The 23,470-nt window shown below is 40.4% G+C and overlaps 1 protein-coding gene across 8 annotated transcripts in view; it reads left to right on the forward strand.

The window, feature by feature from the left end:
- cacna1eb (calcium channel, voltage-dependent, R type, alpha 1E subunit b) overlaps positions 1 to 20,999 on the forward strand; it is a 73,726-nt gene extending 52,727 nt beyond the window's left edge. For 5 of the 8 annotated variants that reach the window (XM_086273355.1, XM_086273347.1, XM_086273349.1 and 2 more), the window contains 26 exons: positions 200 to 332; positions 1,090 to 1,219; positions 3,952 to 4,011; positions 4,114 to 4,220; positions 5,794 to 5,890; positions 5,986 to 6,146; positions 7,162 to 7,299; positions 7,422 to 7,623; positions 7,709 to 7,873; positions 10,102 to 10,212; positions 10,301 to 10,381; positions 10,624 to 10,743; positions 10,861 to 10,926; positions 12,445 to 12,536; positions 12,671 to 12,845; positions 12,933 to 13,060; positions 13,324 to 13,420; positions 13,723 to 13,828; positions 13,969 to 14,076; positions 14,162 to 14,262; positions 15,329 to 15,432; positions 15,518 to 15,614; positions 17,224 to 17,328; positions 17,762 to 17,897; positions 18,067 to 18,221; positions 19,189 to 20,999. In XM_086273355.1, coding sequence (XP_086129481.1) covers positions 200 to 332; positions 1,090 to 1,219; positions 3,952 to 4,011; positions 4,114 to 4,220; positions 5,794 to 5,890; positions 5,986 to 6,146; positions 7,162 to 7,299; positions 7,422 to 7,623; positions 7,709 to 7,873; positions 10,102 to 10,212; positions 10,301 to 10,381; positions 10,624 to 10,743; positions 10,861 to 10,926; positions 12,445 to 12,536; positions 12,671 to 12,845; positions 12,933 to 13,060; positions 13,324 to 13,420; positions 13,723 to 13,828; positions 13,969 to 14,076; positions 14,162 to 14,262; positions 15,329 to 15,432; positions 15,518 to 15,614; positions 17,224 to 17,328; positions 17,762 to 17,897; positions 18,067 to 18,221; positions 19,189 to 19,713 — 3,500 coding nt within the window. In that variant the 3' untranslated portion in view covers positions 19,714 to 20,999. The remainder of the gene's footprint in view (positions 1 to 199; positions 333 to 1,089; positions 1,220 to 3,951; positions 4,012 to 4,113; positions 4,221 to 5,793; positions 5,891 to 5,985; positions 6,147 to 7,161; positions 7,300 to 7,421; positions 7,624 to 7,708; positions 7,874 to 10,101; positions 10,213 to 10,300; positions 10,382 to 10,623; positions 10,744 to 10,860; positions 10,927 to 12,444; positions 12,537 to 12,670; positions 12,846 to 12,932; positions 13,061 to 13,323; positions 13,421 to 13,722; positions 13,829 to 13,968; positions 14,077 to 14,161; positions 14,263 to 15,328; positions 15,433 to 15,517; positions 15,615 to 17,223; positions 17,329 to 17,761; positions 17,898 to 18,066; positions 18,222 to 19,188) is intronic. The other 3 variants (XM_086273348.1, XM_086273353.1, XM_086273352.1) reach the window with 3 other exon arrangements.
- Positions 21,000 to 23,470: the final 2,471 nt, after the last annotated feature.

Consider the following 23,470-nt stretch of genomic DNA (forward strand, 5'->3'; position numbering starts at 1 on the left):
CATCACAAAGTGGGATTTAGTGTCAGTATCACTGTACCACACTGTGTAGGCGTTCTTGACATCTGATAAAAGTGGCCACTAGTCTTTTTTTCCCCCTGAATCCACTGTGTTGGTGACTCACATTGTTCTTCCTTTGTCGGCTGTTCATGGACAGCTAAAACATTTTTTCTTTGCTCTCATGTGTCTGTCTGGGGTTTAGTGAACAATAAAGAGTTGGAGGCATACCAGTCTGACCAGAATGAAAATGAGGAGGACACAGAGGAGGAAGAACCTCCAATTCCTCCAAAACCTGTACCTCCAGACAGCATGTTCATCTTCAAGGCCTCCAACCCGTAAGATGTAGCCCAATCTTCCAAATCATTGATTATCTGATGGAATACAGTACTGTGCAAAAGTCTTAAGTCATCCATCATGTTTTAAAAAGATTTCAGTAGGAAAATGAGAAATAAGTGAAACATGAAACATACAGAGTGTATAAAGTGAAAACAGAGCTTGTATAATACAAGTAGTCTTTGTAGTTTATAGTTAAGAGTCAATAATTGTCATTGATGAAAATGAAGCCTCTACCAATCAGATAGTATTTCATGATGGATCAAAATCTGATGGCACCTTCTGCATTCATGATCCCTTCTCAAACACCACTGTGTGAAAGGCAACCCCAGATCCTCCACCATGTTTTACAGGTTGCCGTAGACACTCACTGATGTACCTCCCTCCCCAGCTCCTTCATGCATATTGACGATGTTGTGAACCAAGACTTTAAAATTTGGATTCATCACTCCATGAGACCTGTTGCGACTAATTTTCATCACAGTTCTTGTGTAATTCAACATACAACCGCCTTCTCTCTCCGTTTACCTTCCTTAATATTGGGTTATTAACAGCTGCCCTTCCACACAGAGATTTCTGATGAGGCATTTTAAGAAATTACAAGAAAGTTCAGCTCCTTGGAAACAAAAGAAATAAGTGGTGACTCCAGACTTTTGCACAGCATTTTAAATACTTGTTTTCTTCTTGTTTGTAGTAGCAGTAGTTGTTTCTATGCATGCCACTCACGCAGTTATATGCATCTTCTTTGTTGTAATGTAGCATCAGGAGGATTTGTCATTATGTGGTCACTCTCCGCTATTTTGAGATGACCATCCTGCTTGTGATCGTGGCGAGCAGCATTGCACTGGCTGCCGAGGACCCTGTGTGCACTAATTCAGACAGGAACAAGGTGAGCTCAGACAACATCTGTCTTAAAGACTTTGTTTTTTTTATGAAAATGAGATTTACACAATCAAAATGATCATCAAATCACCCTCAGATGTCTTCCAGATGGCCTGAAATGGTCTCATGAAACTGTAGTTCAGTGCAAGTCTTTTAGGTTTGATCTCTAGTTGACATAACACTGTGTCAGCAACAATGTGCTGTGACACATTTGCTATCGCGCACATACAAGGTGGCAAGCAGCCTGATAGCTGCGCAGTTTGTTTTTCACGACTTTTCACTCATCTAAGTAGCATGGAACGTGTCAAGAGTGACCGAATAAGGACATATGAGTAAAATCCACACTGTGCTTGGGTATAAGTCGAGTCAGTCAAGTCAACAAATGCTGACAAGTGCTCAACAACATCAGGTTACAACACGTAATTTAAGGGATTAAATGAAAAGTAGGCACAAATCCCCATCAACGAGTCATTTTAGATTTTGCACAGTAGCTGCTCTCACTCACCAGTGCCTCTATGGTGGTTAACACCTTCACCTGACATACGGAAAAGCACCAGTTTAAGCCTCAAGGGGTCAAAAGCTTGTGTACTGCTAATGCTCATTCGAAGTCTGTAAAAAATGGGAGGATTGCATCAGGATGGGCATCTGGCTTAAAATTTGTTCCATATCAAATATGCGGATCCATCTGCTGGGGGGACCCCTTGGGAAGTGAAGGAGCAGCTGAAAGTACCCGGCTACTTATGCTCACTGGACACTTCATTAGTTACAACTTGCTGCTACTGGGTTGGGTTCAGAACTTCCTTAATTTCCAGTGGCACAGATTCAACAAGGAGCTGGAAACATTCCTCTGAGATTTTGGTCCATATTGACATGATAGCGTCAAACAGTTGCTGGAGACTTGTTCGCTGTACTGCCATTTCATTGCATTGCAAAGCTGCTCTGTTGGATTGAGAACTGGTGACTGTGGAGGCTGTCTGAGTACAGTGGTGTACTTTTCATGTTCAAGAAACCATTTTGAGACAATTTGAGCTTTGTGAGACCAGAAGATGGGTACATTGTGGTGTGAAAGGATTGGCATGGTCGGCAGCAATGGTAGACTGCAGTGCAGGAAAATTTCACACCTTTACACGATCACCGCCAGCTCAGGATGCAAGGCAGGATGGATCCATGCTTTGATGTCTGTGCCAATTCTGACCCTACCAGTTAAATGTCACAGCAGAAATCAAGACTCATCAGACCAGACAATGCTTTTCCAGCCTGCACTTTTAATACAAGACAGGATGGATCCATGCTTTCAATTCGCTAATGTCAAATTCTGACCAGGCAACATTTTTCTAATCTTTTATTGTTCAATTTTAGTAAGCTTGTACGAATTGTAGGGGCACCCGGCGTGGTCTTCTGACCATCTACTTCATTTGCTGACGAACTGTGCATTCAGAGATGCTCTTGTGCATACCTTGGTTGTAACAAATGTAACAAACTTCCTACCTGCCTGAGCGTGTGGCAGGTCTTTTGTGCGTTTCTACAGGAACTGGAGAGGAGGTGTGGCTTATTTTTAACTAACAACACTGGCAGCACCTGGGCCCTGAGAGCTCAGTTCCTGGGCGGTTCTTCTCCCCGAGACACCTTTTTGGATTTTGGTTACTCCTTCGTTTGTTCTCTTGCATTAAACAACCTTGCACATGCCATCTCTTCACTCATGCACTCATTTACACCACTGACAGTACTGACCACACAGTTTGTGGTTAGTGTAACTTATTTTCTTGTTAAAAATCAAAAATTTTAATTGTGTGCATCTCCCTTGTAGTCATTGCTGTGTGCCCCGATTTGTGACACTGAGCTACTGATCCCTTACTAACAGCTTAAGTTATTCTCCACTGACCTCTGGCATCATTTTTGTTCAGAAAACCAACACTCCCTAGATATTTTCTGTTTCTGACCATTCCCTGTATACCATAGAGATGATTGTGTGGGAAATCCCATTAAATCAGCAGTCTTTGAACCCAACACAGGTGGTAAAAACCCCAATGCAGTCAGTGGAGCCATCAGAGTGTGTGTTGTGTGGATCTTAGTACTCTTCAAGGTCAACAAAAGAACTTAAAGGGGCACTCTGCCAGTTTTGCATATAAAAATAAGTTTACTTACAGCACTGCTTAGTTTGTAAAAACAGCTTTAAGAACAAGGTTATTAAGATTATTTGTGGAGTCAGTTGACAGATGGTACCATCAACGTGAATTTTGGGGAATGTAGGATCCAGCAGAAGGATTTTGACCCCATGAGTCACTCAGCTGAATGGAATTGTTAAACGACATTACTGGAGCGTCTCCTTGAGGAATATCTGGGTTGGTTAGAGCACCAAACAACATGTGTTTTGTGTGTCAAAGTATGCAAAGTGACCCAGAGCCACACAGAGTAATTAGAATTTCTGTCTATAATTTTCTCAGTTGAGTAATTGAGTTGGTTACCTGGAGCTATACTTTGACACCGCTCACAAATGTACTGATTCATTCTAAGAAGATGTGTCCTGAAGCATTAAGGTGGATGAATCATGCCAGCTTGATGCTAGCAAGTTCATTGCCACTGGCAGGATGGGAAAAATGTAAATTTGATTTACTCTTGAGGAGCTTTACGCGTGGTTGTGTGTACCGTCACTGATACTAAATGCACCTCAGAAAAATCTCAAACTCTGGACTGAACTTTTAAAAAGTAATTTTTTTCCCTAATTTTGAAATTATCCAGGTCCTCCGATATTTTGATTACGTCTTCACTGGAGTGTTCACCTTTGAAATGATCATCAAGGTGGGTGGCTGAAACATTTTCTCTTCTTTCATCGCAATTTCAAAGACTTCACCTTTGCCAGTTTGTAACCCATCCGTGTGGATGTGTGTGTTCGTCCCCCAGATGATAGACCAGGGTCTCATTCTACACGATGGCTCTTATTTCCGAGACATGTGGAACATGCTGGACTTCATTGTAGTGGTGGGAGCTCTGATTGCTTTTGCTCTAACGTGAGTCACATTACAGTGCTGCCTGTCGATGACTAATGAGTGATTCACTGCAGCAAACAGTTTCTGAGAATACAGTATTGTATTAAACGACTTTCCCTCAAAGATTCGCACGCTGCAAGTATGGAGGCATGAGAAGACCTGTACAGCGCGGAGCTCAGATTTAACTGTTTTCTCTGTGTAATTTAGGTGGTGTGGTTAAACATGGGTAGTGTGTGTCGCAGCGTTTTGTTTCTTTACTTTTGAGTGCGAACATTACTAACTAAACTTTTTGTGCTTTTTGTTGTAATGTAGAGAATTGTATGTTATTTTCTCTGTTGTTGATATAGCTGTGATCCTTTGAGCTTTGCTCACAGTGTATCTCTTTTTTTTTTTTTTGCCTCGTTTTTTTTTTCTCTGTTGTTCCTGTGGATATTATGACTGTTGGGGCTCCCAGCAATGTGATGGGGTAAAAATTTCAGTCACACTAAATGTAAATGTGTCCCATAAGCCACTCATATTTTTCATGTTTTCATATCTTCTGATTTGTTGTTTTCTACATTTAAAAAATATATATTTTTGTCTGCCTTTTGTCTGTTTGCTTTTGATTTTGTCACATTTTGACATTTGACTCATACAACGGCAGAGCCTGGCAGGTATCGGGGGGGGGGGGGAATGCTGATAATGAGTCATTTTGTCTATCAAGTCATCAGTTTTGCATGAAAATGAACATAAAACAAAAGTGTTCCAGTATATGCACACACAGCTCACGACAAGGCTAATATTAAGATAAAAACATTAATTCTCAGTGTGATCTAACTTTGATAGAATAAATATATTTATTTGAAGCCATGAGTGTCACGATGAGCTGTGTGGCTGGCAGTGGCTGGATCCAAGTGCAGGACTCTGAGACAAAACATTAACTTAAGGCGGCAGCTTTATTTGCTGGCAATACAAAAAGCAAAAACTCAAACTAGGATTGTTTAACTGTACTGGGATGGGATGCCTTGCTTGGCCTGGCGATAGAAGACGAGGGTTACACACACAACAAATGTGGAGGATGCAACAGGGCTTAAAAAACAACAACACAGGGCTTAAATACATACTGAGGTGATTAGGGAATGTGAAACAGGAGGAGAGCACAGCTGGGAGTCATCTGACATGACAAGACAAAACTCAACACATTGACATAGTACACAGACTTTCAAGGTCTAGGAGCTAGGAATACTAGAGACAGAAACCAAAACCAAGAGAATCAAAACAAATCATGGGATCAAGGATAACTAATACAAACAGAAAAACACTGAGTCCACAGACTCAGGACCGTGACAATAATCGTGCACAAACTACTAGTGTAATTGAATGAATCAGCTAAAATATTTGATTTAAGGGTTGAAAAAATACAAATGATCAAATATTTTACAGCTGAAATTTGTCAAGCTCCAAACATACACCCTCAAGTTGAATGTTTCCCCATTCATTTGTGTTTACATTCAGTTTTTACTGTGTTTTTTTGTTGTTGTTTTTGTACTTGTCTGTGTGCATCAGTCTGACCGTACAGCTATGTTTCTCAGTGCTACATTTCCAATGTCAACAGAAACAACAAAGGACGAGACATCAAGACGATAAAGTCCCTCCGAGTTTTAAGAGTCCTGCGACCCCTTAAAACCATCAAGAGACTTCCTAAACTCAAGGTGTGATGCAGACATCTGCAAACAGTCTGCTGTTCTGTTTTCTGGTGTTGTTGCACCAGTCCTTGACAGATTTTATTTGTCTTTCTCCTGCGCAGGCTGTTTTTGACTGTGTGGTCACATCTCTGAAGAACGTTTTCAACATCCTCATTGTGTACCAGCTCTTCATGTTCATCTTTGCTGTCATAGCAGTGCAGCTTTTTAAGGGGAGGTTCTTCTATTGCACTGACAGCTCCATGAATACAGAGAAGGAATGCCAGTGAGTGAACTCCGCTTCACCCTCGTCTGTTCCTACATTAGTGTTTTTAAAAATATATATACTTTATATATCTGAAACTCCTCCTACACATTGTCACTCAAAATGCACTGGTGCTGCCACGCAAGATCATTTTTAATGTAAAATATGAATATGAGGAGTTAAGCTCTAAAAGAGGTTTAAAGCAGTAAGTTCCTGGAATATGCTTATTCAAGTTAGATTACAAGACTAATACCATCCTTACAGCCATGTGTGGAAGAAAGTTTATACAGGACTCCATGCAGTCCTGTGAAAACACTAAGTATATCATTATTGCTTACGCAGGATTTAAGAGGGTAAGATGCTCAGATCTCAGATTCTACAGTCAAATGTGAGTCCATCTGTCTAACAGCTAAGGCTTGGGTCATGCAAGAGAACTTTTCTGAAGAAATTATTTAAAATTTCATTCTCATTTCTGAGCTGTCTTAACCGGGTTGAAGATGTTATGACTAAGACTGACTCTGTGTGATATCTTACACCATATATATGGCTTTGTTTTTTTGTTTTTGTTTTTTAAATCTGTGCAGTATTGTGGTGCAAAATCAATATAAATCCTTCTATGGGAGAGTATTACGTGGTTTTAAACTCTTTAAACAACTTGAAGGAAACCTACCCAACAAAATCACAACAGGAAGAAAATAAAACATATAAAAAAAATTTAAAAAGGGGAAAAACACGACTTTTGTGACAGCAGCGTCAATCAGAGAAAATGCAAAAAACTTCAAGCCTTGACAAAAAAATCCTCCAAATTGAAAGCAATGAAGCAGAAAATTACAAAAAAAGGGCCCAAATGTGCAGCTTTGCTTATTTCTTATATAACCTCAGATAGTCTGTCATTGTCTGCAGATGCCAGTGAATAGCATGAGAGTAACAGTTACTTGTAACAAAGGCTTTAATGCTTCTCTTTTTTGTTACAACCGCTGGTCTAATCAGTGAATTAAGTGAAATGATGACCTCTGGGCTATTCTATTCCCCACAGAGGCTACTACATTGACTACAGCAGAGACAAAAAGGAGGTGAAGAGGAGAGAGTGGAAGAGACACGAGTTTCACTATGACAATGTCTGCTGGGCTCTGCTCACTCTGTTCACTGTTTCAACTGGAGAGGGGTGGCCTCAGTATGTCTCCTTGCGTGTTTATAGGCTTTCAGCTCAGTTTTTCTCAGCACAAAATTGCTTTCTATAACTTATGTGTGCTATAAATGAATCAACCACAGGTAATATGATTTTTTTAAATGTAGGGTCCTCCAGCACTCTACAGATGTTACAGAGGAGAACATGGGGCCGAGTCGGGGGAACCGGATGGAGATGTCAGTTTTCTATGTGGTCTATTTTGTGGTCTTCCCATTCTTCTTCGTCAACATCTTTGTGGCTCTTATCATCATCACTTTCCAAGAGCAGGGTGACAAGATGATTCAGGAGTGCAGTCTGGAGAAGAATGAGGTACGGAGCTGTGACAGCATTTCACACAAATTCAAGTAATTAGGCATCATCTTTTCACACATAATGCTCATTTTCTCTCCATCAGAGGGCTTGCATTGACTTTGCCATCAGCGCCAAGCCGATGACCCGCTACATGCCCCAGAACAGACAGACCTTCCAGTACAGACTGTGGCACTTTGTGGCGTCGCCCTCGTTTGAGTACACTGTGCTCGTCATGATCGCCCTCAACACTGTTGTTCTCATGATGAAGGTAAGTGGTTCATTCAGTAAATGTGGAACAGTATCACAAATCATTTTAGATTGATTTCCCAAAGGCCCAGAGAAACACTGGTTTAATTTCATGCCAGATTTTTTTAAAAATCAACTTGCAGAGTATTGAAACTCAACTGTAAACTCTAAGTAGCCTCAGTGAGAAGTGACTTTAAACCTGTGCCACCAAATCAGTCCTTACCCAGGAGACATGGACTCCAAAAGACCTCTGGAGGTGTCCTGTGTGTAGATCACATTTTTATTTTCTAAAAGATGCCACAGATGCTCAAGCAGACTGGAATCCACAAGCCAAGTCAGCACTCTTTGTCACTTTATGCAAAAAACATGAGACTGGTCAGATGAGGCCAACTTCTTCGTTTGCTTCATACTCCAGCTTTCACATTCATGCACCCATTGTAGCGCTTTTACAGTGAAGGATCAGCACATGCACTTTCTATCATAGCCCAGCTGGCTAAGGTTTTCAGCATTTTTTGCTGTAGCTGCTCTTCTATGACCTCCGCTGCCTCACAGGTTTACCAGTAGTCCTTCATTTTTACCTCACTAGATACAAAGTGCTGCATAGCGGGAACAGACGAGATCTGGTATTTTGACAGGACGCTGATACTCTTGTCTTGCTGTCACAGTTTTGGCCGTGTTGCTCATATATCACAGCCTTCCTATTTTTCCTCTGTCAAGAACTGACTATTCTGCAGCTCTTGTAACAAAAAATGCTATTTACCTGTTTTTTTTTTTGTTCTTTTTTTGTGTTGTGGCTGCTTGGTTGTACACAGTGTGTAAGTTTGAAGATTTATACCTAAAAGCAGGGACTGGGGGGTTTTTTTTGCTACAGCGGAAATTTGATGGCTGACTATGAGAGAAAACCTTGGAAGGTTTGCAGTAGACATAAGAGAAGATTTACTTTGTATGGTATTCAGTAAATTTACTTAATTTAATTTTAATTAATTAATAAACAATCGCTTTACAATTACTTTGGTCACTAGCATATTACCACAGAAACCGTAGTTTACATGGAAGATGCTGAGTTGTCTGCAAATACTTGCAAAGTACTCACAGAGCGGTCGTGAAACTGCAGAAAGCACAATGCAAGCATTCGATTTCAAAGTAAAAGTTGCACCTTTTGAAATTTATTGGTTGCAGCGGTAAGCCACAACTTTCACTCTGAAGTTTCACTAAAGCTCAGTAGTTGATGAGTGTTTGCAGACAAGTCGACGTCTTCCATACAAACTATAAACTACCAAACACTCCCCAACCAGCTGAGGATTACACATTTTTTCCTGGCAGCCAGAGGTTGCTAGGGGGTTGCCGGCCGGTCTCTGTTTAACAGAAAATGGTTGCCGTAGTCCCCCATGCTTTATTTATCTAGTTATAGCCAAATCAAGATATTTAACAAGTTTCTGAGATTGTCTAACTCTTAAAATGATTAAAATCAATGTCTGAGTTTTCCTGAAGTTCAAAATCCTGTAATTACAAAGTTTTGTCTTATTTTTGTTTTTGCTTTTGTTGTGTTTTTATTTTTAATTGACATTTTGGAATCACTATACAATACCATCAACTTCAGCAATTTGTCACTACATATATTTTTCTGTTTTTTCTATATTTAAACAACTAAAATATCCATACAAAAAGAATGAAAGAAGAAGAAAAAAGAAAAAGAAGCAAAACAGTTTTTGTTGTGTTTTAATTGAACTTCAGTAGAAACCTTCAATTTCCATTGATCTGTCTTATTTTTTTACTGTTAGGTGCCTTTGTTCAGTTTGTTTTGTTGTCTTTTCTCTTCCTTGCACTCTTCAATGAATGGAAAGGTTGAATTACACAATAAAAGAAAAGAAAAACGTTTTTAAAACAATACTGTTCAGTACTTTTCATGCTCACGTTCATGTGTTGTGTATATGTGAGCCGTGTTGTGAAGCTTGCCTTGTCACAAGAGAAGGTTTTGGAGCCACCAAATCATAAACACAGAGATAATGTAACTGTCAATACGTGTGTGTAAACACATTTTCTATTCATATGGATTGTCCGTCCGTTTTAATTCTTTGTATACCGTGCTGAAATTAAACTTAGAGAGGCAGCTGCAAATCCATCATTATGACCTTTAAAATTATGCTCGTCATGCTCACCAAAATGTCACCAATAATTTACTAATTATGGTAATAACTGATTGATTGAATGTCAGTTTGACCTTTGGGCCTGTTTTCTTTGTTCTTGCAGTACCACTCAGCTCCGGCAGCTTACGATACAGTCCTGAAACACCTAAACACGGCCTTCACTGTCCTCTTCTCCATGGAGTGCATACTGAAGATCATGGCGTTTGGTTTAGTGGTGAGTAGAACAAAAGAGTTTAGATCACATTTAGTTGAATTTCTCCATGTGCGATGGAATTAACCGAAGCGTTTCCTTTTTCCTGCAGAACTACTTTCGAGATACTTGGAATATTTTTGATTTTATCACTGTCCTTGGCAGCATCACAGAGATAATTGTGGATTTACAGGTAAGCCCCTGCCAAGACACCATTCGTTTTCACACTGTTGTGACCCTAAAATAAAAAGACAAGAGCATACTTTCTTTCCAAGCTTCCTGGTGTGTTACCCTTCCTCCAGACACAACTTAAGTCATGTTGTGATGAAATTCGCCATCTGTGTTTTACATCCTGTCTCTCCCTTCTGTTGCCACTCTCTGTCTCTCTCTCCTTCTCTCTCTCGGTCACCCTCTCTCCAACCACGTCTGTCCCAGTCGGTGAACACCATCAACATGAGTTTCCTGAAGCTTTTCCGAACTGCCAGGTTGATCAAGCTGTTGAGGCAGGGTTACACCATCCGTATTCTGCTGTGGACCTTCGTACAATCCTTTAAGGTTTTCCCACTACCTTTGTTTTTTATTATTTTAAAGATGTATCTAATATGCTCTAAGATATTATAACAAATTACAAGAAGTTTTGATAAACTGTATTTCCTGTTTCTTCTCCACCAGGCTCTCCCTTATGTCTGTCTTCTTATTGCCATGCTTTTCTTCATATATGCCATAATTGGAATGCAGGTAATATTTTCGATAATTAAACTACATCACAAATATCATAACAAACTCGTAGCTCTCACTTAAGGTCTGCTTGTTACTATTTATTCCTCCAACCCAACAGTTTTTATCGATAAAAAGAAGGATTCTCCTTAATTTAGCATAATTTCTGTACATATTTTTTCCTGGTATATCTGTGCCCTATCAGTGGGGCCACAGCTTGAAAACATCATGGTCATGTACAGTATAGAATAATCAAAAAGCACGCACATCATATTCAGGATATTTATTTAGTACTTACTCGTGTCTGCACTGTTATTTGTATGAGCTAGTTTGATCTTAACGGTTTCTGTACATCCATTAGTTACTTTAAGCCATTTTTTATACTATGCTTAGTTCTGCCTGAGGTTTCTTCCTGTTAAAAGGGAGTTTTTTCTTCCTATTGTTGCCAGTTGCTTGCTCAAATGGTGTAGTTTGATTGTTGGGTTTCCTCTCTGTTATGGTAAGGGCTCTACCTAATAATATAAAGCCTCTTGAGCCAAATATTATTGTGATTTGGTGCTATATAAATACAATTGAATTGAATTGAATTCAAGTATTTGCTCACATTTTTGTTTGGCCTGTTCATGCTGTTGGGCCACATTGAGAAAAATAAAAAGATGTATTTATGTGCCAAAATTGGTAATTTATGCCAATCTTTAGCAGTAGTTAGTACCTTAGGATATACATGAAGTGTTGTAAAACTAAAGGATAGGATGCTTTAGTAAAGTGTGTTGCATAAAGTCTAGAAACTGGTCATTATAGTCTCTTGCTAGATGGTTGTCAGGCAGTGTAAGTTTGATTGTTGGTGCTATATAAATACAATTAAGGGCATAGTAATATACATGTGGATCAAAATTAGATGCTATTGTCATGACATGTAAATGACAAGATACTTTCATAAGGTGATATAGGTGCGCAAATGCTTAAAAAATAGGTAATTGGAGATCATTTATCCCAATTTCAGGAGTGGGACCACACCTCAAACACGCTCCTTCCGATTCTCTGTCTATATATGTCTATATCCCCAAACCACAGCCTCAATTCATGCTCACGCCGTCTGCCATTATCTACTTCAAATGCTGTCAAGTCTGTAACAGGATATGGTCCCAACTAGGGAATTTTTGCCTGTTGCTACAGTAGGTGGTTGTTAGGGCTCATGATGACATCATACTTTCTCATATAGATAAAAACAATCAGGAGTCTAAGATGTACTTGTTTGCCAAGTTTGGTTTCTCGTCTCCAGATGGTCTAAGAGGGGTTCGTGGACAAACAAACAAACAAACAAACGCACAGACAGAGATTTTGTGTATTATAGTGTGATTTACTGATTTAGTCCTGTTGTTAAAGTTTGTTTCTTGGTCCCACCTCTTAGGATTGTTTTAGTGTGTTATGTGGATATTTTTAATGTTTGAACTCTAGAAGATTAGCAGCTGCTATGGGAGAAGCTAGCAGCTGTCCGGGAAAAACTATGAATTAACTGAAGCCAGCTGTTTTCTGCAGGTGTTTGGAAACATCAAGCTGAATGACGAGAGTCACATCAACCAGCACAACAATTTTAAGACATTTTTCAGCGCACTCATGCTCCTGTTCAGGTGAGCTCAAAACTACATTTAGGCGGTGCCGCTGTTCTGAGTAAAGCTCCTTTGTTGGTGTTTGGTGTTAATCGTCTATGAATGTGTTATCGGTCAGATGTCAGCTGGATATTTGTTTGTGTTAACACCACCAGGAGTGCTACAGGGGAGTCCTGGCAGGAGATCATGCTGTCCTGTCTGTCAGGGCAGGAGTGTGAACCAGACCCCTCCATCGCCCCCCTCACTATGTCTCCGGACCACGAGGGCGGCTGTGGGACCGACTTTGCTTACTGCTACTTTGTGTCCTTCATCTTCTTCAGCTCATTCTTGGTCAGGACCAACAAAAATTTGCCTTTTTAGGTGTGTTGCAGTCTGCTGTGCCTTTCCTCTTAGGTTCTTGCCCTTGTGTTTTTTAAGATGCTGAACCTGTTTGTGGCTGTGATTATGGATAACTTTGAATACCTGACACGAGATTCCTCAATCCTGGGTCCCCATCACCTGGATGAGTTTGTCCGAATCTGGGGGGAATATGATCGACTGGCGTGGTGAGGCTCGCTCTTTTATCAGTTTGTGATTTGAAGCAGACCTGATCAACATTTAGGTACTGTATTTATCCAGCAGAGGGCAGCCAAAGAGCATAAATGTGAATGCTTTGATCTTTGAGCATAAGGAACACAAGCTGCTTTTCATCAAGTCCACAGTGGCATTTAGTTCAATCATTCTAAATACTTTCAGAAGAAAAGTCTGCTCTGTTTGCATCTTCTGTCTGCACATCCCCTCACTTCTCGTTTTTGCTTTCCCTCTGAAGCGGCCGCATCCACTACACGGCCATGTATGAGATGTTAACACACATGTCACCACCCCTCGGCCTGGGTAAAAAATGTCCTGCTAAGATCGCCTATAAGGTATGAAAACATTTTATTTAACACAGAAAGGCCAGATAAAATGAAAAGTGAGAGTTTGGTTATATAAAATAAATATAACACACAACAGAAAGGGCATGGCAGCTAGTAACTTTGTTCAGTTTTTCAATTTAAAAAATGTAGAGAAAGCAAATGATTGGTCTTTGTGAAGTTAAAGAAGTCAGTGGTTATGTGCATATGTGTGGCTGCTGTGTGTTTTTATGTGATTTAAAAGGTCGCTGGAGGTATTGGTTTACGGTCTAACATAGAAACTTTCCCTCCTTCTTTGTCTTTGTCTCTGGCAGAGGTTAGTGTTGATGAACATGCCCGTGGATGAGGATATGACCGTCCACTTCACCTCAACTCTGATGTCACTCATCCGCACAGCTCTGGATATCAAAATAGCTCGGGGTTAGGGTTGTGATTGCTTTAGTTATCATTTATCGGCTTTTCTTTTGTTTTGCTGAGCAGTTAATGTCTTCAGATTTCACATTTTGTTCCGTCAACAGTGCATCATTAAAAAAATGGTTAAAGGTGAGTGTTTGTCTCAGGTGGTGAGGACCGTATCGCTCTGGATAGTGAGCTGCAAAAGGAGATCAGTATTATTTGGCCTTATCTGCCCCAGAAGACATTGGACCTACTGGTACCTATCAACAAAGGTCTGGCTCTAACTAAGAAGGTGATTCTCACTGTAATGCTGAGAGATGAGCAGTGCCAACTAATGGAGTGCTCCTGCTCTCACAGATACTGACATGACGGTCGGGAAGATCTACGCTTCAATGATGATAATGGATTACTTCAAACAGAACAAGGCCAAGAAGCTCAGGCAGCAGCTGGAGGCTCAGGTCTGCTCAGCACGTCACTATGAACTCTGTGACACCTTCTTTTTTGTAACTTTAGTTTTTTATAAATTTACTTTTTTTTGCACCCAGTTTGTTCAGGAGGTAGAGTAAGCCATCTCACCTGACCTTTAAAGGGGACCTATTATACATCCAGTTCCTGATTGCTTTAAGTTTAGGTTTCTTTTGTTATTTACCATTCCTTAAAAAAATTCTTGACGATATTAATGATATCTCCTATCAGCGATGTCCTACAGAGCCAAAAATGAAGTGTTCAGAGCAGCTCTGTGTCCGAGCTTTTCCCTCATAGCGAGTACTTGCTCTTTGGCCATGTTAAAGACAGGATGTTTCTAATTTCAGACATACTGTGCAAATACAAGACCTTAGTTCTACATATATGTTTAATATGCACAATAAAAGACACATCCTGGTCTAAAATTAGTCCAAGAGTCCTCACAGTGTTAATGGAGGCCAAGTTAATGACATCTAGAGTAAGCATCTGATTAGACACCATATTTCTAAGATTTTTAGCACCATAAAATAACTTCAGTCTTAGGTGATTAAGAGATTAAAGAGCGATTTAAGAGCGAGGGAAGCATGTATTTTGTAAACAGAAATGGTCCCAGCATAGAAACCTGTGGAACTCCATAATTAACCTGAGAGTGTGAGGAAGACTCACAATTTACATGAACAAATTGGAGTCTATTAGATATGATTCAGACCACTGCAGCACAGTACCTTTAATACCTATAGCATGCTCTAATCTCTATAATAAAATATTATGGCCAACAGTATTAAACAGGATAACAGGATAAGCCACTGTCAGAGAACATAAGAAGATCATTTGTAACCTTCACTTAAGTGACGTCTGTACTGTGATAAAGTCTGAAAGCTGACTGAAACTCTTCAAATAAAACATTGCTCTGCAGATGATCATTTAGCTGTTTTACAATTGATCTTTGAAGAGTTTTTCAGATAAAAGAAAGGTTGGAGGTTGGCCTATAATTAGCTAAATTAACACAAAGTTGTCACAAAGACGTCTACAGTCTTTTCTGTATTTGTCTCATTTCAGAAGAGTAGCTTGATGTTCAAGCGTCTGGATGCTTCTGCTCTCCCCGAGGACATTCTGTCTAACCAGCCACTGCCAATGATGCCGCACAGTGCTGGTTCAGCCCTGTGAGTCTGCAAATGCTTGCAACAGTCTGTACTTATGTGTGATTCTGAATGCCTTTGCTTACTGTTTTTCTCCATCTTGACACAGGACCAGGGGAGGCTTTGTGGCTTTGAGCCCCATTTCACCTCAGGAGCTGTTTTTGGAGCCCATGAGCTCTGACGTTGATACCAGTCAACAGAATCTGGTAAGACAAAGGACCAATATAATTGTAAAACATAAAACATTATCCCCATGGCAGGCTTTTTGGCAATGCTCTGACCTTTTAATTTATGTAGTTTTTGACTCAGAGTAATTTGCACTTGAAAGCAGAGCTTTTCTGCTGCTTTGATCTTATGAATAAATGTTACCGTAGCATCAGTGTGCTGCTTAGCTTTAATATGCCAGAGCAAATAAACAAAAGCAAATACTTTATTGCATATATTTTATTTTTTACTTTTGACTCCAGAGGTGTCATCGAAAAATTCAGCGACTCCAGCCATCAAAAATCAAAAAATCATACCTGATTTAAATGTGATCTCCCTCTTAACATCATGTCTTTGTGCACCTCTGGATCACTTCCAGGACAACTGCTTTTTAAAAATCTCTCCCTCAAACTCCTTTTTCAAACTCCAAACTTGCTTAGCAAGGAAACATCATCTTCTGTGTCAAATTGGCTGTCTTTTATTCGAGGATCAACAGAGCATAAGAGCTGGGAAACCAGCTGCGAACCAGCAACCAAACAGCAGCTCTCAGTGGAAGAAATCACAATTCCACCAGAACCATGTTTGTTGAACATTCATGGAGGTTTGCACCATGAATTCATCCCCCAGTGAATGAATTCACTGTCTCAGACTGGCAGCGCTGCTCACTGGCATCACCTTGAAGGTGGGATCAGCAAAATTTCAATAAAGGTGTGTTTTTGTTTTGTTTATTTTAATTTTTATGAGCAGTTTCGCAGAGTGGCTCTGATGGCACGGCATGCTGTTCTCCAACACGAGATAACTTGAAAATGCAGCTTTTCTTTTGTGCACTTCCTATTTTGTAACCTCTTCAGGATCCTGACCATCAGTTTGGGAATCACTGTCCTCACAGCAAAGAGTTTTACATAAAAATGTAATAAAGCAAAGTGTTTGTTTAGGTGTAACGCCACAAAAATTGTATAACCATGTGATGACTGATGCCGTTTTCTCAGTGCCTTGCAGGGCACCGCATCGCTGCTCTCTGTGCGCCTGTGTTTTATTCCTGTGGAAGTTGGAGTCAGAGCAAAGGGAGATTGTCAAACTGTAGATGTCTGCTGTGTCTCTACTGTCTGGTTTTAATGGTCTCTACTGCTTGTCAGTTGAATGATATAAAGTTGATCTGGAATACTTAATTTGCAGAGGAATGCGTTTGGCCCTCAGACAGGCGTTGTCTGGCTCTGTTTGTATAGCCATTAACACCTAAACATGCATGACTGAATGCACTTCCAAGCTGAAAAAGTCCATTTTTCGATGTGAGCTGATATCTTTGTTGTCTGTTTTTCTTTTTCTTCACTCCTTGCTCCTCTTTTACGACCGCACTCTGTTTCTGCTCCTCCTTGAAGTCAGTTTTCCTGTTGCAAGTTCTCCGTCTGTTTTTGGCTGGAATGGCTTTTGACTGGATGGCGATGGAGATGGCGCTGATAGATAGTACTTTTGTCAGTGATGAAATGGCTTGTCTGCCCCTCCTCTCACCTAAACAAGATGTCCATACACAGCGGGAGTCCTGGCAGGGATGAGCCTGATTGGTGCTCTGTATTTCCTTGCGCTTCCTCTCTTGTTTCTGTACACACCTAGGTGGGCGAGTGCAGTAGGGGGATTGAAGCCCCACTGGAGCTTCCACTAGGGAGGGGCCTGTGTGTGCGGGCCTCTTCCATGCCTCGTCTGGCTGTAGAGTCGCAGGTACACACATCTCCCATGACACAGCTTCTGGGCTGGATCTCGAGGACGTCAGGGGCTGCATGGGCTCTTATGCCAAAGTCTGTCGTTCCTTAAGTGCACGTGATGCTGAGAAGTTCAGATCAGTAGAGTTTTGTTTCGACATTTGTTACTTTGGGAGGCTGAATAAGGTCCAATGAGTTGCTAGAACGGGCTGTGATCTTCGAATGCTGTTGCCTCATCTTGTTATGACCATTACTTTCAACCACAGAGTAAAGGAAAGACTAAACCTCTCAAATCTTTTAGGCTGCACTGCACTTTTGCACTGGCTAAAGCATGAAATATCATTTTTATTGTTTGGATCAAATAATCTGGTGGTAACAGAAGTATGCTTACTTATTTCCTTGTCTTTGTGCCCTGTTTTTCTATGTTTGTTGTGTGTGTTTTTAACTTCAAGCAGGCAGAGGTTTCTAGTGGCTCCATGAAGCGATCAGTCTCCACTGTTGCAGATCAGTGTGTGAATGGACTTTGGCAAGAGGAGAAAAGCCCCGAGCGAGTCTATCGACCTCGTCACAAGAGCTATAAGGCTGCTGGTTAGTCCTGCTCGCCTGCTGTTAGGCAACTGTGTTCATAGATAATGAAGAGCTGAATTGAATGTAGTCCTATGACATTTATATCTTTATTTTCCTCTTCTTCTTTTTCTTTTTTGCTCCCTTGTATTTTTGCATTTCCTGTTGCACTCTTTCCTGAATGTCCCTTTAGTTTCTCGCTCTGAGCGTGGCGACAGGGAGCGCGGTCGCTCCAAGGAACGCTGCCACCTCCTGTCTCCAGACACGTCTCGTTGTAATTCAGAGGAAAGAAGCTTGCAGCCCTCACGATCCTCGAGCGTAGAACGAGCAGATCCCCAAGATAAACAGGTAGGTATACCTATTTAACTAATCATTAACACAAATATCCAATCAGCCCATCACATGGCAGCCACACAATCCATTTAGGCATGTAGACATGGTCAAGATAATCTGCAGAGGTTTAAACCGAGCATCAGAATGAGGACTTTGAAGGTAGTATGGCTGTTGGTGCCAGATAACCCGGCCAGAGTATTTCAGTAACTGCTGGTCTACTATAATTTTCCATTTACAGACCTGAGAAAGATAAAATATCCAGTGAGTGGCAGTTCACTGAAAGAAAATGCCTTGTTGATGTTAGATGTCAGACGAGAATATCTAGACTGCTTTGAGCTGATAGAAAAGCCACAATAACCCAAATAACCACTTCTTACAACCAACATATGCAGAAAAGCATCTCTGAACCTTGAAGCAGAAGACAGCAGCAGAAGACTGCACCAGGCACCCCTCCTATGAACTAACAACAGGAAACTGAGGCTACAATTCTCACAGGCTCACCAAAATTGAAGAAGATTGGAAAAATGATGCCTGGTTTATTGAGTCTCAGTTTCTGCTGTAACATTTGGATGGTTGGGTAAGAATCAACATGAATGCACAGATCAGTTGGGCCCATTAGTACCATCTGAGCATCATTTAAAAATCACATCTTACCTGAGTATTTCTGATGACCATGTCCATCCCTTTATGGTCAGAGTCTATTCATTCATATACAATTTAACTTAACAATTCAGAGTCCCGTGCAGTGGGGTTCACCATCATGTACAGTGGATACCCAAATACTGATAAGAAGAGAAGAACACATCAGAAAAATCACCTGCTGTTCTGAAAACAGCAGAAGACCATTTCCACCACTCATGTAAATCAAGAGAGCAGGCCACACATTCAAAATGGGCAGAAAAAACGTAAAACATAATAAGTTGTCTTTAAAATGTTGTTATTGGCGATTGTTGATTAATTTATTCTTTACTTTCGCTTTCAGGGCAACAGCTCAGACAGTCCGATGCCATCCACATCTGAGTCCAGCACTCCCAGTGGCCGACGACCTCTATCGCAAACTCCAACCCGCTCTCGCCCTCACATCTCCTACTCCCCCCTCGTGTGTCGCACACAAGCCTCCATTGGTGAAGATGAGGATGAACCGGGCAGCCCTGAGACCATGAGGCGGAGCAAGCCCACACGGAAGAGCCAAGAGGGAGTCCCAGGGGAGAGGCAAAGCGAGGCCACCCGGCGCACATCCCCACCTCGACGCTACCCTTCTGAGCCCTTCCTGGCTTTGCAAGAGGACGACCACAGCCCAGACCCCTCTGGTCCCATGGAAACGTTGACCTTCGAGGCGGCCGTGGCCTGCAGCCTGGGACGCTCAAACACCATCAGCACGGCCCGTCCACGCTCGCGGACTGGCTGGCAAGTCCCCAACGGACACTTTCGAAAGCGTCTGGCACAGACAACCTCAGTCGCTAGTTGTGACCCTCTAAGCGACACAGAGGAGGACGACAGGTGCTAGGGACAGGAGGCGCAACATGAACGGAGGAAACAGAATGCCAGAGAGATGTCACAGGACGCTGTACGACCGCATCCAGAGCGAAGGTTAATGCGACTCTTTCTGCATCAGTGCTTCAAGGCCGCGAGCCCGCTGGATGTTTGGTAAAAAAAAAAATCCAAAATGATGAAGAACAATACTTCCTGAAACTGTAGTTGCCAATTCACACAGAACACTGACAATAAATAAGGTCTATTTCCTGACTTGTACTTGATGATAGAGAGTAATAATATGTCACAAAAAAACAAATGGATGGGTCAAATTATGTCATTTGTGTCAATAGGTATTTTCATTTTCTGGAGATGTTGCTCAATGATTCAGTGTTGCTCTAAACAGTATTTATCTGTGGGGTGTGTGAATATGTAACTACATTTTCTTATAAATCTATTGTTTTGTAAATACATTGTGATCATTACACCATCCCCATATATAAATTAGACCAGATCGACACAGCAAGCCATCATGAGGAGGCGATCTGATACTTACCAGACAATGTGGATACTAATAAGTAACACTCAATGATGCTGGATTTTTTTTACAGTATGAATGAATGTGAGGAGGGAAAACTGCCTGATTTTCCCCCATCGTTTTTTTCTTTTTGCTATTGAACATAATAAGTTGTGAGAAATGAATACAGTTATAGAATAACATAGAATATGATGCTTATTTGTTATTTCACCATGCAGTGTTGTAAAGCCATGCCACCACCGAACCTCAGATATTTGCAGACTTTTAATTATCCTTTGGAGATGGTATTAAACTTTTATTTTTACCAGTCCAAAAAAAATCCTTTAAATGAGAATTTTTCCCAACCATAATTAAACAGGATGTTTAATTGTTTGCCATGAATACAAAATATTTTCATCTAGTTTCAGTTTTGTTCTGTTTTTTTTTTTTTTAAACTGTGAATATTATACGAACCATATATGAACACTGCAGACACACCACGATGCATTTTGCTTCAAATCTCCACATTGCTCTATTACTTACAAATAATGTACAGAGAAATTATGCTGTTTGTATTATGTAGAGAGAGAGAGACAACAAATGAAAACAGTGTCAGCTGATGAGCTTTAAACGTAAAGGAATCCTTGGAAAATACTCATTTTAAGGTTTGTGTATTTGTTTTATTTGCCTGATGAAGGCCAATTCTGTGAAACTCACTTAACCAAAAACTTGGAGTTCCTGGAATGCAAATACTTTGTGGGTTTTTATGTGTAAAATAGTTGTATATACAAATAAAGGTGTTCACAAGTTGCCATTGTTACTGTTTATCTTTTTATTTCTCATTTAGGAGGCCAAGTGAGACATCAGAAAGCTTTGTGACATCTTGAGCACTGCAATTAAAAACCAGTCCGAGTGCAACTGGAAACTGTCAGTCTGTACATTTAATTCAAGTACATATTTTGCAAGGAAAACGGCAAACAAGCACAGAAGTTTATTGAAACGTGCTAACATACATGGAAATACAGATATGATTCATCAAGTATATCCACTATCCCGCACATGCCTAGCCTTGTTTCTCTAACTTTGTGTCCAAACCGCTCAACCCGAGCTGTCCCTCTGACGTACTCATTTCTAATTTTGTCCATCCTGCTCACTCTCAGTGAAAATCTGAGCATTTTCAGCTCAGCCTGCTGTCTTCTTCTAAACCTACACAATAGCAGTTCTCACTACCATCTTGTAAAACTTGGCTTTTACTCTTGCTGCTGTTCATCTGTTAGAAATCACCCTTGACACTTGTCTCCACCTGCTCCACACTGCCTCCACTCTCTTCTCCACCTCTTGCGCACTGTCCATTGCTTTGGATGGCTGACCCCAGGTATTTAAACTCTTCCACCTACACTACCTCTACTCCTTGAGGGCTTGAAAAGAAGGCAATTGGACTTTTGTAAGTTTTTGAAGCCATTTCGCCTCTCATCCAAGAGGCTTCAGATGGTTGAGAGTTCCAGGCTGTAAACCCCCAGTGTGGGGTGCCGCATTGGAGATGGTCCCAAGAGTCACTAACAAACTATTTATCTTTTGAATTGCCACCTAAGCTAAGGAGTGAAAAAAGGAGTCACTGGGGCCAACAGATAAAACCCCTGTAAGACACTGGCCCACCTCAACAGGATGAGACTCAGGTGTACACCTGCTTTTAAAGGAGAAAGGACACTCTTTAGAGGGTGTCACTGTTCACATTTTTGGACAGAGAGAAGTAAAGGAGGCCAACTATGCCCAGTGTGAATGACCATCCTTGCCATAGATGGTGGCTGATCAACTGCCAGCCACCTACAATGTAGTCCTAAGATCCCTTCCAGCGCCCATTGACACTTTGCCTCAGATGACCTCAATAGCTCACGTGATGGCTGGGTGGTGCAATTTTTCACAGAGGCTTTATCAGCTGGCCCTGGCATTTATAAAATGGCCCGTGACTAAGGGTGTAAATACCCTGTAATTGAGTGGAATTTCAATGTATATTATTTGAAATTACAAAAGAAAATCATATTAATATACAAATGCTTGAAGGTAGGAACACTAGAGTAAGGTAGTAACAAGTCAGGCTTTTACAGGAAACAAATAATTAAACTGTAAGTGCAGTAGTGCATATGTAAATTTAAGAACTGCATAATTTCCTGGTAAATTAGCAGAAAAACAAACACTATTTCCCCATTTTGGACCATAAGTACTTAACTCAAAGGTATGCTGTACTTTTGTGTATTACAGGCAAACTTGCCCAACTTCTGAGTATTTTACAGGAAAGGAGAGACATATTATCCTGTAAGAAAGAGTAAGTAAAAAATGTAAACTGAATTATAGAAAATCCATCATTCACATTGAACATAATGAATATTAAATGATGATGTAAAAAAAAATGATGCAATAATATAACATTAATCCATTTCATATTAAAGCCCACTCCCTGAGAAGTACAGCGTACCTAGAATGTAAGACTGAGAAATATTGTTTCTCTACAAGATTAACAAACTATTTAAAATTAGTTATGCTGTACTTAAGTTATTACTTACATAATTGTGTCTCCTTTCCTGTAAAATACCTTGAAGTTGGGGAAATTTAAACCACTCCATAATATGGTCTGAATCCCAAAAAGTACAACATATTTATAATGAAAGATGGAGAAATATTGTCTTTCTGCTAAATTGCCAGGAAATTACACAGTACTTAAAATGATTTATGCACAATTTAAATTATAATTATTTCTGCGTATCCTGTAACACCAACCCAACTTGTTAACCCCTTATTATAGTGTATCTACCATTAAATATTTGTAGGTAAATATAATTGCAAAAAGGGTAATTTCAAATCAAATACACTGGAATTCCATTTGATTACAAGGGAATAACATTCTTAGTCGCAGGCCGTATTATAAAGTGTTACCCGAGTTTATTGCCTTGGACTCCCACCAATATCCTTGGCCAATATCCAAAGACAAACTTTGAAAGACCTTTGAAAAGCCCGATGATCTATTGTTCAAGACTACTTTAAAAATTAGAAGGAGGTCTGGGATTCTTGGAAGCAAAATATAAAGAAATAACAGGTAACTCAAGACTTTTGCACAGTACTGTTTGAGCTAGCAAAAGCTAGCCTCACCCCCAAAATTGATTTTCTCTTTGGTGCATTGATTATTTTTCTCTCTGAGTCACTATGAAATGTAATAATGGGGTCTCCTGTGTATATATTATAAAGTCAGTGTTTGCAAATAGAGAGTCTGGTGAAAGAG

Source organism: Aulonocara sp. 'chitande type north' Nkhata Bay, linkage group LG18 (genome assembly GCF_057382095.1).
Source record: "Aulonocara sp. 'chitande type north' Nkhata Bay isolate Kocher_YH1m ecotype deep benthic linkage group LG18, A_spYH_male_GT1.1, whole genome shotgun sequence".
NCBI classification, from domain to species: Eukaryota; Metazoa; Chordata; class Actinopteri; order Cichliformes; family Cichlidae; genus Aulonocara; species Aulonocara sp. 'chitande type north' Nkhata Bay.